Source organism: Bombina bombina, chromosome 1 (genome assembly GCF_027579735.1).
Source record: "Bombina bombina isolate aBomBom1 chromosome 1, aBomBom1.pri, whole genome shotgun sequence".
NCBI lineage: Eukaryota > Metazoa > Chordata > Amphibia > Anura > Bombinatoridae > Bombina > Bombina bombina.
Genome location: NC_069499.1, coordinates 515,401,320 through 515,418,332, shown reverse-complemented (window position 1 = coordinate 515,418,332; position 17,013 = coordinate 515,401,320). Strand labels below are relative to the sequence as shown.

The window sequence follows — 17,013 nt, the reverse complement described above, 5'->3', positions numbered from 1 at the left end:
AAAACTTGTTTAGGGCCTTTAGATCCAGAATTGGACGAAATATGCCCTCCTTCTTTGGGACCATGAAAAGGTTTGAATAATAACCCAGACGTCTTTCTTCCGGAGGGACTGGGACAATAACCCCAAGAGATGAGAGATCCCTCACACAGCCCAGTAAGGCGTCTCTCTTTTCTGGTCTTGAAGATATGATTGACAGGAGGAATCTGCTTCTGGATGGATAGGACTTCAAACCTATCCAGTAACCCTGGGCTACGACCTCCAGAACCCAAGGGTCATTAACGTCTTTGCTCCAGGCTTCCACAAAAAGAGATAGTCTGCCCCTACCTGATCCGAGGACGGATCGGGGGCCGCCCCTTCATGCCGACTTTGACTCAGCGGGCTTCATGTTCTGCTTGGACTTGTTCCAAGAGTTAGCTGGCTTCCAAGATCCCTTGGATTGCTCAGACTTTGCGGCAGGCTGCTGGCGCTGAGACTTGTCCACACAAAAGGGACAAAAAGTAGACCCCTTAGGATTAGCCTTCTTATCCTGAGGCAAGAAGGCACCCTTGCCACCCGTGACCATAGATATGATAGAATCCAGGCCCGGGCCAAACAAAACGTTCTCCTTGAATGGGAGGGAAAGCAAGCGAGACTTGGAAGTCAAGTCAGCAGACCACAAAAACCGAAAAACCTGATGTCTTAGCATTCAGGCGAATAATCTGCATGTTAGCATCATAAATGAACGAATGCGCTAACCTTAAGGCCTTGATTCGTTCCAGAATCTCATTGAGGGAAGTCTCCACCTTGACCATTGTTGATAGAGCGTAACGCCAGTAGGCAGCCGCACCAGCCACTGCAGCGACCGCCGCCGGTTGGAAAACGAACCCCGTGAGTTGGAACATCTTTTTATTCATGGTTTCCTTGAACGAGGAGCTATCCTCTAGCGGGATAGTCGTTCTCTTAGCGAGCATGGAGACAGCACCATCCACCTTGGGGATGGTTCCCCACAGTTCAAGCTGCATGTCTGGCACATGGAAAAGCTTTTTAAAAGAAGATGAGGGAAAAAAGGACGGACCAAGTTTCTCCCATTCATTCTTAAAAATGTTAGCCATCTTGACTGGAACTGGGAAAGCCTGGGGCATTACCCTGTCCTCGTAAACCCTATCCAGTTTAGGGATCGAAGGTTCCTCCGGTAGCTTTGGTTCTGGAGCCTCCAACGTAGCAACCACCTCTTTCAGTAGAAAGTGCAAATGCTCCATCTTAAATTTAAAATCTGGTTCCTCCGCGGACGGAGGACTAGAAGTAGCTGATTCCGATCCAGAAGCGACATCCTCCAATAATTCGGAGTTGTCCTCCTTAGCGGATAATCTATCTGAGACATCCAGTGGAGTCAAAGACCCCTGAGACTAATAGCAGTGCCGTACCTTCTGCTTGCGCTTAGTAGGGTGAGGCATTGCATTGATGTGCTCAGAAACCGCCATCTGTAATTGATCGGCAAAGTCTGGAGGCCAAAGGGCCCCTTCCCGCTGGAGGATTAGTAGTGCCCTGGGGTACTGCTTGTGTAAACGGAGATGATTGTAGGAAAAACACCTTGCAGGGCGGAGAACCCTCAGAGGTGGACGGCTCAGTCGTACTAAACGCTTTATTCTTTTTGGATATAGCAATATTGTCAAAGCATGTGGAACAGAGTTGCATAGGCGGCTTGACTGGAACCTCCTCACAATATACACAGGTTTAGATAAAGAGGGAGTATCCTCTAACATGTCAGAGTGATCCATAGCTTGCGCCTTTATTACGGACTTGATTCTAAAAAATAAATGGCACCTTTATATCCCAATGGCCGGGGCATTCACCACCTCCTATGACCCGGACTACAAGAAACAGCTTTTTTCTTCTCCGAACACAGGTCGAGAAAGAGGAAGTTACAGAGGCCACACCCGGTCACATGGAGTGCCATGCAGGACCGCCCCTGCACTCGAGAGACGCGCCAAAAAATGCCTGAGGAAACGGTGACTTTACAGCCGAGAAACACCTTGCATTAGGGGGGCTTTAAGCTTATGCCCTCTATTCACTTGTAGCTTTTGTTTTTATGTGAGTTTTAATAAACCCCTTATTTTACATAAAGCCAAGTGTTGGCACCTTACTTCTATCTCTACCGCTCTTTGCTTTTTGGTATGCCATCTGGGTACCGCATCTGGTGTTCCTGAGTGTAACCTGTTACCTGGGTTAGCTGATAGACCCCAAGTTATCAGCCTGCTACCACAAGCACATAAGGGTGCTTCAGCTAAATGTGAGTACCCATTTGGCTTTTTATTCAGTGTGGGATATGTTACATCTCTGATCTACACATGAGGCATCCCTTTGTCTTTTGTATCCATTCTTAGAACCTGATCGAGAGTGATCTGCAAGAAGGAGAGCAGCCCTGTACCTGAAAACTATGGACTAATCGTCTTGTGGGATAAGATTATCTCTGATCTGTCTTTCAATTTATGGGACTTACATTGTATTTATGTGATTTTATATTTTATATTTATATCTATTTTCTATGCATTTGATTTTATGCATTTGTTATTGATTTTATGCATTTTATTTTATATATGTAATTGATTTTTTTTTGTGCTCTTAGATGGTCACATTTTTCTATTTAGCAGAGAGCGCCCCTAGCTTGGTCACTTTTAAAGAATGACTGGGGGATGAGGAAAGTGGGGGAGGTATTTAAGCCTTTGGCTGGGGTGTCTTTGCCTCCTCCTGGTGGCCAGGTTCTTAATTCCCACAAGTAATGAATGAAGCAGTGGACTCTCCTCCCATTAAGATGGAAAAATAAAAAAAATGTGAAAAATATAAAATTGAAAATTAAAAATTAAAAGATAATGGACAAATATAAAAAGGTCAAAATTGGATCCCCACTCTAAAAATAAGCAACAATGTAATCACAATATTGATATATATAATAAGGATAATAATAGTCTATATAGAGTAACTAAATCACCGATTTAGGACCCAATCAAGTGTCACAAATGTCAAGTCCGGTACTGCTCTTTTCACCAAATGTGCTCTTCAAACCAAATGGAGTCGAGAAGAATCTGCGTACTGAAAGAAATAAACAAGCGCAACCGGACTCAAGTGTAATATTAAAATGCCTTAACAAGCGCTTTAATATTGCACTTACAAAGTAAAATCTTTAATCAATCCTCAAACATGGTCACAAATCTATCATCATGTACTGTCCTGTGAAGCTTCAGTGTCCTTCCCTTCTCTGAGCATTTCCTTGTTGTACTCACAGGCATCTGATAGAACTGATAATCTGTTCAAACCTGCTGGTACGTAGTCAGCTGACGTCCACTCGAGGGCTACAGAAGCGTGTGGGGCACTGCACACCTCTATGCGTTTCGTCTGCTAAAGTGCAGATTTTCAGAGCCCTAGAGTGGACTTCAGCTGACTACGTACCGGCAGGTTTGAACAGATTCTCATTTCCAGCGGATGCCTGAGAGTACAACAAGGGAGGAAATTGTAACTAGATACTACGGTATCTCACAGCGCTTACACAATGTTCCTACTAGCTCCTGGGTGCTAAAAAGGGTACCTAGCTAACCCTTAAATAAGAGTCTAAAAATTGGAAAAGAAGCCTAGGAGCGCCAAAGATAGGCTGGGAACTAAAAGGACATATGGGGTTAGACCATATATAATATACAAGGATAAATGTGATAAAAAGTGATAGAGAAATACTCGCATCAAATAAATAATACCAATTATTTCAGTGTCCTTTAGATAGTGCACATAAAATACAATTTATTACAGTTAAACATATAAGTAAAAACATGGATCCATGAAACATTAAGCACAAAATATATAAAAAATATATAAAAATATTATAAAAACATTATGTAAAATGAAAACGTAATCAAAAGTGATGGTTGGACAAATATAGCTCCGGATGGGAACAGTATTCCCTATGAAAAGTGCAAACGTGCTATGATAATTGCACAGATGTAGTACAAAAGGATACACAAAAATGGGGGTACCCCCTCACAATGTGAACAGCCTTAATCAGAAAAAATATTTCTTATAAATCTTCTAAACATTTCTTGCACTTAAGAATGGAAATGTATAAAGCATAAATACTAATGGAATCTGCATGTAAAAGTATATCATAATAACTTATTACAAACCATAGCTAAAGATAAACATTTATAACATTTAAGATAAATGAACTTAGCTTTGGTAGAACTGAAACTCAGTTAAGCATTTTTCCAGAAGTGGCTTCTGACTCAGGGACAAACGGAGACATCTTGCAATATGTAATAGAAAAAACAACATATAAAACAAAATTGATCAAATTCCTTAAATGACAGTTTCAGGAATGGGAAAAAATGCCAGTGAACAAGCTTCTAGCAACCAGAAGCAATAAATAATGAGACTTAAATAATGTGGAGACAATAGTGACGCCCATATTTTTTAGCGCCAAAAAAGACGCCCACATTATTTGGCACCTAAATGCTTTTGGCACCAAAAATGACGCCACATCCGGAACGCCGACACTTTTGGCGCAAAAAAACGTCAAAAAAATGACGCAACTTCCGGCGACACGTATGACGCCGGAAACAGAAAAAAAAATTTGCGCCAAAAAGGTCCGCGCCAAGAATGACGCAATAAAATGAAGCATTTTCAGCCCCCGCGAGCCTAATAGCCCACAGGGAAAAAGTCAAATTTTAAGGTAAGAAGAAAAAAATGATTAATTCATATGCATTATCCCAAATATGAAACTGACTGTCTGAAATAAGGAATGTTGAACATCCTGAGTCAAGGCAAATAAATGTTTGAACACATATATTTAGAACTTTATATAAAAGTGCCCAACCATAGCTTAGAGTGTCACAGAAAATAAGACTTACTTACCCCAGGACACTCATCTACATGTAGTAGAAAGCCAAACCAGTACTGAAACGAGAATCAGTAGAGGTAATGGTATATATAAGAGTATATTGTCGATCTGAAAAGGGAGGTAAGAGATGAATCTCTAGGACCGATAACAGAGAACCTATGAAATAGACTCCGTAGAAGGAGATCATTGAATTCAATTAGGCAATACTCTCCTCACATCCCTCTGACATTCACTGCACGCTGAGAGGAAAACCGGGCTCCAACCTGCTGCGGAGCGCATATCAACGTAGAATCTAGCACAAACTTACTTCACCACCTCCATAGGAGGCAAAGTTTGTAAAACTGATTTGTGGGTGTGGTGAGGGGTGTATTTATAGGCATTTTGAGGTTTGGGAAACTTTGCCCCTCCTGGTAGGAATGTATATCCCATACGTCACTAGCTCATGGACTCTTGCTAATTACATGAAAGAAACATAAATTATGCTTACCTGATAATTTAATTTCCATCTGTGGGAGGAGAGCCCACTGCTTCATTCAATACTTGTGGGAATTAAAAACCTGGCCACCAGGAGAAGGCAAAGTCACACCAGCCAAAGGCTTAAATACCCCCCCCCCCCCACACTTCCCTCATTCCCCAGTCATTCTGCCAAGGGAACAAGGAACAGTAAAAGAACTATCAAGGTATAAATGGTGCCAGAAGAATAAAATAAAAATTAATGTCCACCCACAGGAGAAATGGGCGGGGGCAGTGGACTCTCCTCCCACAGACGGAAATGAAATTATCAGGTAAGCATAATTTATGTTTTCGATCTTAATGGGATGCGAGTCCACTGCTTCATTCATTACTTGTGGGAACAAATACCCAAGCTCTAGAAGACACTGAATGAAAAAAACGGGAGGGCAAAAAGAGGCGGACCCTAAACTGAGGGCACCACAGCCTGCAGAAGCTTTCTCCCAAAAGCTGCTTCAAAAGTATAAAATTTTACAAAAGTATGTAAGGAAGACTAAGTGGCCGCCTTACAAATCTGCTCCATAGAAGCCTCATTCTTAAAGGCCCAAGAAGAGGCCACAGCTCTAGTCAAGTGCGCCATAATCCTCTGAGGAGGCTTGTGTTCCGCTGTCTTATATCCCAGACGGATCATACTCCCCAACCAAAATGATAGAGAAGTGGCAGAGGCCCTTTGCCCCCTGCGCTTCCCTGAGTAAACAGCAAATAAGGACGAGGTCTGTCTGAACTCCTTCGTGGCCTGAAGATAAAACTTCAAAGCCTGAACAACGTACAGATTATGAAGTAACCTCTCCTTCGAAGAAGAAGGGTTAGGACACAAAGAAGGAACCACTATTTCCTGATTGATGTTACGACTCGACACCACCTTGGGAAAAAATCCCAATCCAGTGCGAAGAACAGCCCTTTCAGCATGAAAAACTAAGTAGGGCTGCTCGCATTGCAAGGCCGCCAACTCAGAGACTCTGCGTGCCGATGCAATAGCCAGTAATAACAGGACTTTCCATGAAAGAACCTTAATGTCAAGAGCATGCATAGGCTCAAATGGAGCCCTCTGCAAAACCTTAAGAACCAAGTTTAAGCTCCAAGGAAGAGCCGGATTCCTGAAGACAGGCCGGATCCTAACCAGAGCCTGAACAAAGGACTGAATGTCAGGAAGCTCCGCAAGCTTCTTATTCAACAGTACAGATAAAGCCAAGATCTGTCCCCTTAGGGAACTGGCGGCAAGACTCTTATCCAGACCGTCCTGGATAAAAACCAAAATCCTGGATACCCTGACCTTATGCCAGGGATATCCTCGTTCCTCACACCAGGACAAGTAGGTCCTCCACATCTTGTGGTAGATGCCTCGAGTGACCGGTTTCCTGGCCTGAACGAGAGTGTCAATCACCCTTTCCGAAAATCCTCTCTTGGCTAAGATTTACTGTTCAATCTCCACACAGTCAGCCTCAGAGAATCTAGATTTTGATATAGAAAAGGACCTTAAACCAGCAGATCCCTGCGACAAGGTAACCTCCATGGAGGAGATGAAGACATCCCCACCAGATCCGCAAACCACATCCTCCTCGGCCACAATGGAACAATCAGAATAGCCGAAGCCTGCTCCTGCTCGATGCGGGTCACTACACGAGGTAGAAGAGACAACAGTGGAAATATGTAAATTAGGTTGAAGTGCCAGGGTACCACCAAGGCATCTATCAGTTCCGCCTGGGGATCCCTGGATCGCGACCCGTATCTGGGTAGTTTGCAATTGAGTCTGGATGACATGAGGTCTGGATGACATGTCCCCCATCTGCTGCAGATCTCCACGAACATCTCGGGATGGAGAGACCATTTCCCTGGATGAAATGCCTGTCTGCTCAGAAAATCCGCTTCCCAGTTGTCCACACCTGGAATGTGGATTGCTGAGAGCAAACAATTGTGAGTCTCTCCCCAGTCCAGAATCCGAGATACTTCCCTCATGGATAGGGAGCTTCTCGTCCCCCCCTGGTGGTTTATGTTAGCCACCAAGGTAATGTCTGATTGGAATCTGATGAATCGGGACTTCCTCAGAGCATTGAATAAAGCTCAAAATTTCAAAATATTTATAGGTAGACTCGACTCCTCTCAAGTCCATCTGCCCTGTGCCTTTATGGCACCCCAAACAGCTCCCCATCCTGATAGACTCCAGGATGGACTAAAAAAGGATGTCCCCTGTGACAACTGTCCTGGTCGGGTCCACCAAAATAGGGACTCCCTCACCGGTCTGCCCAGAGATATCTGTTGGGACAGATCTAAATGATCGCCTTTCAATTGTCTCAACATGCACAGCTGAAGAGGTCTGAGATGTAACCTGGCAAATGGAATGGCATCCATGCTGGATGCCATGAGCCTGATAACCTCCATGCACCTAGCCACAGATGTCCTGGAGGATGTCTGAAGAGCTAGACAGTTGGACACAAGCCTGCAACGTCTCTGATCTGTCAAGAATACCTTCATGGCTGAAGAATCTATTATCGTACCCAGGAATTCCACCCTGTTGCTGGGGACCAACAAACTCTTTCGTTTATCTTCCACCCGTGGGACAGAAGGAGAAGAGCTCTCGAGTGATCCTCCGCAAGACTGTAGGACAGAGCCTGGACCAGGATATTGTCCAGATAAGGTGCCACTGCAATCCCCCTGGCTCTCTTAGAGCAGTGGCAAGACCAAATGAAAGGGTCACAAACTGGAAGTACTCGTCTAGGAATGTGAATCTTAGAAACCTGAAGTGATCCTTGTGGATTGGAACGTGAAGGTAAGCATCCTTTAAGTCTATAGTCGTCATTAATTGCCCCTCTTGAACCAGGGGCAAAATTGACCTGCTCGTCTCCATGATGAACGATGGAACTGACAAAAAACTTGTTTAGGGCCTTTAGATCCAGAATTGGACGAAATATGCCCTCCTTCTTTGGGACCATGAAAAGGTTTGAATAATAACCCAGACCTCTTTCTTCCGGAGGGACTGGGACAATAACCCCAAGAGATGAGAGATCCCTCACACAGCCCAGGAAGGCGTCTCTCTTTTCTGGTCTTGAAGATATGATTGACAGGAGGAATCTGCTTCTGGATGGATAGGACTTCAAACCTATCCAGTAACCCTGGGCTACGACCTCCAGAACCCAAGGGTCATTAACGTCTTTGCTCCAGGCTTCCACAAAAAGAGATAGTCTGCCCCTACCTGATCCGAGGACGGATCGGGGGCCGCCCCTTCATGCCGACTTTGACTCAGTGGGCTTCATGTTCTGCTTGGACTTGTTCCAAGAGTTAGCTGGCTTCCAAGATCCCTTGGATTGCTCAGACTTTGCGGCAGGCTGCTGGCGCTGAGACTTGTCCACACAAAAGGGACAAAAAGTAGACCCCTTAGGATTAGCCTTCTTATCCTGAGGCAAGAAGGCACCCTTGCCACCCGTGACCATAGATATGATAGAATCCAGGCCCGGGCCAAACAAAACGTTCTCCTTGAATGGGAGGGAAAGCAAGCGAGACTTGGAAGTCAAGTCAGCAGACCACGAAAACCGAAAAAACCTGATGTCTTAGCATTCAGGCGAATAATCTGCATGTTAGCATCATAAATGAACGAATGCGCTAACCTTAAGGCCTTGATTCGTTCCAGAATCTCATTGAGGGAAGTCTCCACCTTGACCATTGCTGATAGAGCGTAACGCCAGTAGGCAGCCGCACCAGCCACTGCAGCGACCGCCGCCGGTTGGAAAACGAACCCCGTGAGTTGGAACATCTTTTTATTCATGGTTTCCTTGAACGAGGAGCTATCCTCTAGCGGGATAGTCGTTCTCTTAGCGAGCATGGAGACAGCACCATCCACCTTGGGGATGGTTCCCCACAGTTCAAGCTGCATGTCTGGCACATGGAAAAGCTTTTTAAAAGAAGATGAGGGAAAAAAGGACGGACCAAGTTTCTCCCATTCATTCTTAAAAATGTTAGCCATCTTGACTGGAACCGGGAAAGCCTGGGGCATTACCCTGTCCTCGTAAACCCTATCCAGTTTAGGGATCGAAGGTTCCTCCGGTAGCTTTGGTTCTGGAGCCTCCAACGTAGCAACCACATCTTTCAGCAGAAAGTGCAAATGCTCCATCTTAAATTTAAAATCTGGTTCCTCCGCGGACGGAGGACTAGAAGTAGCTGATTCCGATCCAGAAGCGACATCCTCCGATAATTCGGAGTTGTCCTCCTTAGCGGATAATCTATCTGAGACATCCAGTGGAGTCGAAGACCCCTGAGACTAATAGCAGTGCCGTACCTTCTGCTTGCGCTTAGTAGGGTGAGGCATTGCATTGATGTGCTCAGAAACTGCCATCTGTAATTGATCGGCAAAGTCTGGAGGCCAAAGGGCCCCTTCCCGCTGGAGGATTAGTAGTGCCCTGGGGTACTGCTTGTGTAAACGGAGATGATTGTAGGAAACACACCTTGCAGGGCGGAGAACCCTCAGAGGTGGACGGCTCAGTCGTACTAAACGCTTTATTCTTTTTGGATATAGCAATATTGTCAAAGCATGTGGAACAGAGTATCATAGGCGGCTTGACTGGAACCTCCTCACAATATACACAGGTTTAGATAAAGAGGGAGTATCCTCTAACATGTCAGAGTGATCCATAGCTTGCGCCTTTATTACGGACTTGATTCTAAAAAAGAAATGGCACCTTTATATCCCAATGGCCGGGGCATTCACCACCTCCTATGACCCGGACTACAAGAAACAGCTTTTTTCTTCTCCGAACACAGGTCGAGAAAGAGGAAGTTACAGAGGCCACACCCGGTCACATGGAGTGCCATGCAGGACCGCCCCTGCACTCGAGAGACGCGCCAAAAAATGCCTGAGGAAACGGTGACTTTACAGCCGAGAAACACCTTGCATTAGGGGGGCTTTAAGCTTATGCCCTCTATTCACTTGTAGCTTTTGTTTTTATGTGAGTTTTAATAAACCCCTTATTTTACATAAAGCCAAGTGTTGGCACCTTACTTCTATCTCTACCGCTCTTTGCTTTTTGGTATTCTATCTGGGTACCGCATCTGGTGTTCCTGAGTGTAACCTGTTACCTGGGTTAGCTGATAGACCCCAAGTTATCAGCCTGCTACCACAAGCACATAAGGGTGCTTCAGCTAAATGTGAGTACCCATTTGGCTTTTTATTCAGTGTGGGATATGTTACATCTCTGATCTACACATGAGGCATCCCTTTGTCTTTTGTATCCATTCTTATAACCTGATCGAGAGTGATCTGCAAGAAGGAGAGCAGCCCTGTACCTGAAAACTATGGACTAATCGTCTTGTGGGATAAGATTATCTCTGATCTGTCTTTCAATTTATGGGACTTACATTGTATTTATGTGATTTTATATTTTATATTTATATCTATTTTCTATGCATTTGATTTTATGCATTTGTTATTGATTTTATGCATTTTATTTTATATATGTAATTGATTTTTTTGTGTGCTCTTAGATGGTCACATTTTTCTATTTAGCAGAGAGCGCCCCTAGCTTGGTCACTTTTAAAGAATGACTGGGGGATGAGGAAAGTGGGGGAGGTATTTAAGCCTTTGGCTGGGGTGTCTTTGCCTCCTCCTGGTGGCCAGGTTCTTAATTCCCACAAGTAATGAATGAAGCAGTGGACTCTCCTCCCATTAAGATGGAAAAATAAAAAAAATTTGAAAAATATAAAATTGAAAATTAAAAATTAAAAGATAATGGACAAATATAAAAAGGTCAAAATTGGATCCCCACTCTAAAAATAAGCAACAATGTAATCACAATATTGATATATATAATAAGGATAATAATAGTCTATATAGAGTAACTAAATCACCGATTTAGGACCCAATCAAGTGTCACAAATGTCAAGTCCGGTACTGCTCTTTTCACCAAATGTGCTCTTCAAACCAAATGGAGTCGAGAAGAATCTGCGTACTGAAAGAAATAAACAAGCGCAACCGGACTCAAGTGTAATATTAAAATGCCTTAACAAGCGCTTTAATATTGCACTTACAAAGTAAAATCTTTAATCAATCCTCAAACATGGTCACAAATCTATCATCATGTACTGTCCTGTGAAGCTTCAGTGTCCTTCCCTTCTCTGAGCATTTCCTTGTTGTACTCACAGGCATCTGATGGAACTGATAATCTGTTCAAACCTGCTGGTACGTAGTCAGCTGACGTCCACTCGAGGGCTACAGAAGCGTGTGGGGCACTGCACACCTCTATGCGTTTCGTCTGCTAAAGTGCAGATTTTCAGAGCTAACCCTTAAATAAGAGTCTAAAAATTGGAAAAGAAGCCTAGGAGCGCCAAAGATAGGCTGGGAACTAAAAGGACATAAAGTTCCAAATGATATAAGTGTTGTTTGGAACCTTCTTCTGAGGAGACCTGAGGAAGTTTTACTTACAACACTTATATCATTTGGAACTTTACATCACTAACATTGTTCATCACTACTTTTTATCACTGACTTTTACCACGGACATATTTTTTCACAGTTTTTTTACACAGTTATTTATTTTATTCTTTTTTATTTTTATTTTTTCAGTTTTTTGTCTATATAGACACGGTCACATTTTACACTATCTATTTGTTACACTGTTCACATTGTGAGGGGGTACCCCCATTTTTGTGTATCCTTTTGTACTACATCTGTGCAATTATCATAGCACGTTTGCACTTTTCATAGGGAATACTGTTCCCATCCGGAGCTATATTTGTCCAACCATCACTTTTGATTACGTTTTCATTTTACATAATGTTTTTATAATGTTTTATATATTTTGTGCTTAATGTTTCATGGATCCATGTTTTTACTTATATGTTTAACTGTAATAAATTGTATTTTATGTGCACTATCTAAAGGACACTGAAATAATTGGTATTATTTATTTGATGCGAGTATTTCTCTATCACTTTTAATCACATTTATCCTTGTATATTATATATGGTCTAACCCCATATGTCCTTTTAGTTCCCAGCCTATCTTTGGCGCTCCTAGGCTTCTTTTCCAATTTTTAGTACAACAAGGGAGCGCTGATCGTTCAGAGAAGGGAAGGACACTCTGAGTTATATTACATGAGGACAGATTGCGATCATGTTTAGGGATTGATTGAAGTTTTTACTTTGTAAGTGCAACATTAAAGCGCTTGTTAAGCCATTTTAATATTACACTTGAGTACGGTTGCGCTTGTTTCTTTCTTTCAGAACACAGCTCTATGTAGTATTGTGGTGATTTACAAATAAATTATAATAAAAATATTATTAACAGAGGCATGTATGCAATAACAAAATTCACAATGAATTACAGCATTTTATTATTATGTCACCACCATGCTCCTTTAACCATTTCACACCTGAACTATTTAACAATCCTGGGCTAGACTTGGTTTTAGTTTTTTTGGTTCTCAATTAATTTATATATAAATTTCAACTTTTGTGCCATTTTATAATTTATGCAGAAAATTAAGTCTTACATGGCTAACTATAACAATGTAAGATACATTTTAAACTCACTCATCAGAGCAAAAAATATATATATTAATTATCTTTATTTTTTTAACTAAATATCACCCTGTACAGACTTTCACAAAATATTAGCTATTTTTACACTCACCAAGTTCTTCCTTTTATTTTGAGTCCAACATCAACCACATAATGAGGTTAAGGGTTGCTGCCATGTGATCATTATTACTATGGCCATCACTAATGAAGCTAGCAGCTGAACGGACACGATACCTTGTTTGAAATAAGAGATATGATGCTATCAGATAAGGGGTCTCAGGTTTGAATACATATTGTGGATATCTAACCTCTTGATTATCCATATGCGTTTGGTTTTCTCATGTCATCACTGTTGTCATGGTGATCAGCTGATATCTATCTGATCTGTTTTAGTGTTTATTTTGGGGTACAAGGATCTCTGGGCACCCTAAAAGGCACCTAATTTCAAAATCTATATATTTCCCATAAAACGATACATGACTAAATACTTAGGGCAGGCGATCACCTTGTCCATCAACAAGGGGAAGATATGGACTTTAAGTGCTGCTGCGGGTTGCCATTTTTACAGAGATCATCTGTATATTACAAGGACTTAAGAAAGGCTTCCTTATTTGAAATGAGTCGCTTGTTTCTGTAAGTGGTTGGGGGGCTGAGAGCTTTCAAAAACTTACCACCCCCCCCCCCCCAGAAGCAGAGATGCCCTGATCACCTGTGATGTCACCACACATGCACACGTATAGGACACCCAGACATAGTTCTGAGACAATAGGACCCCAGATAAAATAATAAGTTTACTTAAAGCTCAGCATGAGGCTGCTTTTCATAAATGTTTGTACCTAGTCCCCAATGAAAGCTATGCCTCTTGTAGAAAGCGATTTATCCACACACCCTGTACAGCCACTTTATCAAGGGGATTCAGACAGAATGAAGTACTACAATCACAGAATTAATATTCTGAAAATGAAGACATTTTGAAGAGGAAAGAAAAAAAAACTTAAAATGCTGATTTCACCTGATGAAAATCAGATAGAGAGGTTGAAAACAACAACTCAACTTAGAAACTCATCTAGCTGTAACTACAGCAACAAGGATAATTATCTTATATGTCACAATCTGTAAAGACAGCTTGTGTATTTCTTCAAAAGGACCAAAAGTGCCTGGGAAAATAGGATATCCACCTGGAAATCTAGATGTCCAAAAATAATTTCATAAAAACATAATTTTGCTTATGAGGGTCAGAAAGAGCTTTTGGACAAACTCAAGACCCATTTCTAGAGCAAAATGGCAGAATGAAATGATTATTGGATTAAACAATTAACCCTAGCAAAATTGTTGTTTCAGATTTAAGACTTGACAAAAATGACCTACCTTTTTGGAACAGATTGAAATTAACCCCTAGCAATGTTCCTGAAGTAAAAAGGAACTAATACTTCTCAATCTGGAAAAAGGTTGGCGCAAAGCCCAAAAATCTTTTCCTTCACAGGATCTTGAAAAAGAAAAGGAAAAAAGTTTTTCCCCTTTTATTGGTATTTGACCCAGAGTTATTAATTTTATTCTAGAACAACTGGTCTACACTGAAATTAGTATATATATGTCATTACTGTAAAACGGACTTCAGTTAACTTGCAGCTGGGTTTGTGCTTTAAACTGCAAATTTAGCATGTGAGCTACTGTAGAAGAGATTTTTTTTTTTTTTTTAAAGTATTAATTTTCCAGAGATGAGAATGACACATTATTTTGAAAACAGAATTTCGGTACTGCAAAATATAAATTCTCTTAACGTATATAACAACATTGATATCTAAATTCCAAAAATATACATTCTGACCGTATTGTCGAAAAATATATAAAATTAAAAAAAAATGACATACCAGGTATTATTTTTATCTTAAAACCATTAGCGGTAAGGCGGACATCTGAAAAATAAATTTCCCCATTTAATTTTGGAGATTCTTTTTGCATTCTTGATAGAGTATCCAAATACTGAGGACCTCCCAAAAGCCTGTAAAAAAAATAAAATAAAAAAAGAGAATCTGTCTTAAAATCGTTAAAAGTAAAAAAAAAGCTCCAGAGGTGATAAACTGACATAATGATTATATAATATAAAATCACTTAAATGTGAGCAGATATTCTATTAACTTATTTTGCAAAATAAGCTACTAAGACTTGCAATAAGCACTTTTAAACAATTAAGACCAACATAAAGCAAAATAAACTTAAAAAAAATATTAAAAACATAATTTATGTAAGAACTTACCTGATAAATTCATTTCTTTCATATTAACAAGAGTCCATGAGCTAGTGACGTATGGGATATACATTCCTACCAGGAGGGGCAAAGTTTCCCAAACCTTAAATGCCTATAAATACACCCCTCACCACACCCACAAATCAGTTTAACGAATAGCCAAGAAGTGGGGTGATAAGAAAAAAAGTGCGAAGCATATAAAATAAGGAATTGGAATAATTGTGCTTTATACAAAAAAATCATAACCACCACAAAAAAGGGTGGGCCTCATGGACTCTTGTTAATATGAAAGAAATGAATTTATCAGGTAAGTTCTTACATAAATTATGTTTTCTTTCATGTAATTAACAAGAGTCCATGAGCTAGTGACGTATGGGATAATGACTACCCAAGATGTGGATCTTTCCACACAAGAGTCACTAGAGAGGGAGGGATAAAATAAAGACAGCCAATTCCTGCTGAAAATAATCCACACCCAAAATAAAGTTTAACAAAAAACATAAGCAGAAGATTCAAACTGAAACCGCTGCCTGAAGAACTTTTCTACCAAAAACTGCTTCAGAAGAAGAAAATACATCAAAATGGTAGAATTTAGTAAAAGTATGCAAAGAGGACCAAGTTGCTGCTTTGCAGATCTGGTCAACCGAAGCTTCATTCCTAAACGCCCAGGAAGTAGATACTGACCTAGTAGAATGAGCTGTAATTCTTTGAGGCGGAATTTTACCCGACTCAACATAGGCAAGATGAATTAAAGATTTCAACCAAGATGCCAAAGAAATGGCAGAAGCTTTCTGGCCTTTCCTAGAACCGGAAAAGATAACAAATAGACTAGAAGTCTTACGGAAAGATTTCGTAGCTTCAACATAATATTTCAAAACTCTAACAACATCCAAAGAATGCAATGATTTCTCCTTAGAATTCTTAGGATTAGGACATAATGAAGGAACCACAATTTCTCTACTAATGTTGTTGGAATTCACAACTTTAGGTAAAAATTCAAAAGAAGTTCGCAACACCGCCTTATCCTGATGAAAAATCAGAAAAGGAGACTCACACGAAAGAGCAGATAATTCAGAAACTCTTCTAGCAGAAGAGATGGCCAAAAGGAACAAAACTTTCCAAGAAAGTAATTTAATGTCCAATGAATGCATAGGTTCAAACGGAGGAGCTTGAAGAGCTCCCAGAACCAAATTCAAACTCCAAGGAGGAGAAATTGACTTAATGACAGGTTTTATACGAACCAAAGCTTGTACAAAACAATGAATATCAGGAAGAATAGCAATCTTTCTGTGAAAAAGAACAGAAAGAGCGGAGATTTGTCCTTTCAAAGAACTTGCGGACAAACCCTTATCTAAACCATCCTGAAGAAACTGTAAAATTCTCGGTATTCTAAAAGAATGCCAAGAAAAATGATGAGAAAGACACCAAGAAATATAAGTCTTCCAGACTCTATAATATATCTCTCGAGATACAGATTTACGAGCCTGTAACATAGTATTAATCACGGAGTCAGAGAAACCTCTATGACCAAGAATCAAGCGTTCAATCTCCATACCTTTAAATTTAAGGATTTCAGATCCGGATGGAAAAAAGGACCTTGTGACAGAAGGTCTGGTCTTAACGGAAGAGTCCATGGCTGGCAAGATGCCATCCGGACAAGATCCGCATACCAAAACCTGTGAGGCCATGCCGGAGCTATTAGCAGAACAAACGAGCATTCCCTCAGAATCTTGGAGATTACTCTTGGAAGAAGAACTAGAGGCGGAAAGATATAGGCAGGATGATACTTCCAAGGAAGTGATAATGCATCCACTGCCTCCGCCTGAGGATCCCGGGATCTGGACAGATACCTGGGAAGTTTCTTGTTTAGATGAGAGGCCATCAGATC

At 41.2% G+C, this 17,013-nt stretch overlaps 1 protein-coding gene across 3 annotated transcripts in view; it reads right to left on the bottom strand.

The window, feature by feature from the left end:
• Positions 1 to 17,013, bottom strand: part of PMS1 (PMS1 homolog 1, mismatch repair system component) — a 508,329-nt gene that overhangs the window by 80,875 nt on the left and 410,441 nt on the right. For all 3 annotated transcript variants that reach the window (XM_053698612.1, XM_053698613.1, XM_053698614.1), the window contains one exon: positions 14,749 to 14,879. In XM_053698612.1, coding sequence (XP_053554587.1) covers positions 14,749 to 14,879 — 131 coding nt within the window. The remainder of the gene's footprint in view (positions 1 to 14,748; positions 14,880 to 17,013) is intronic.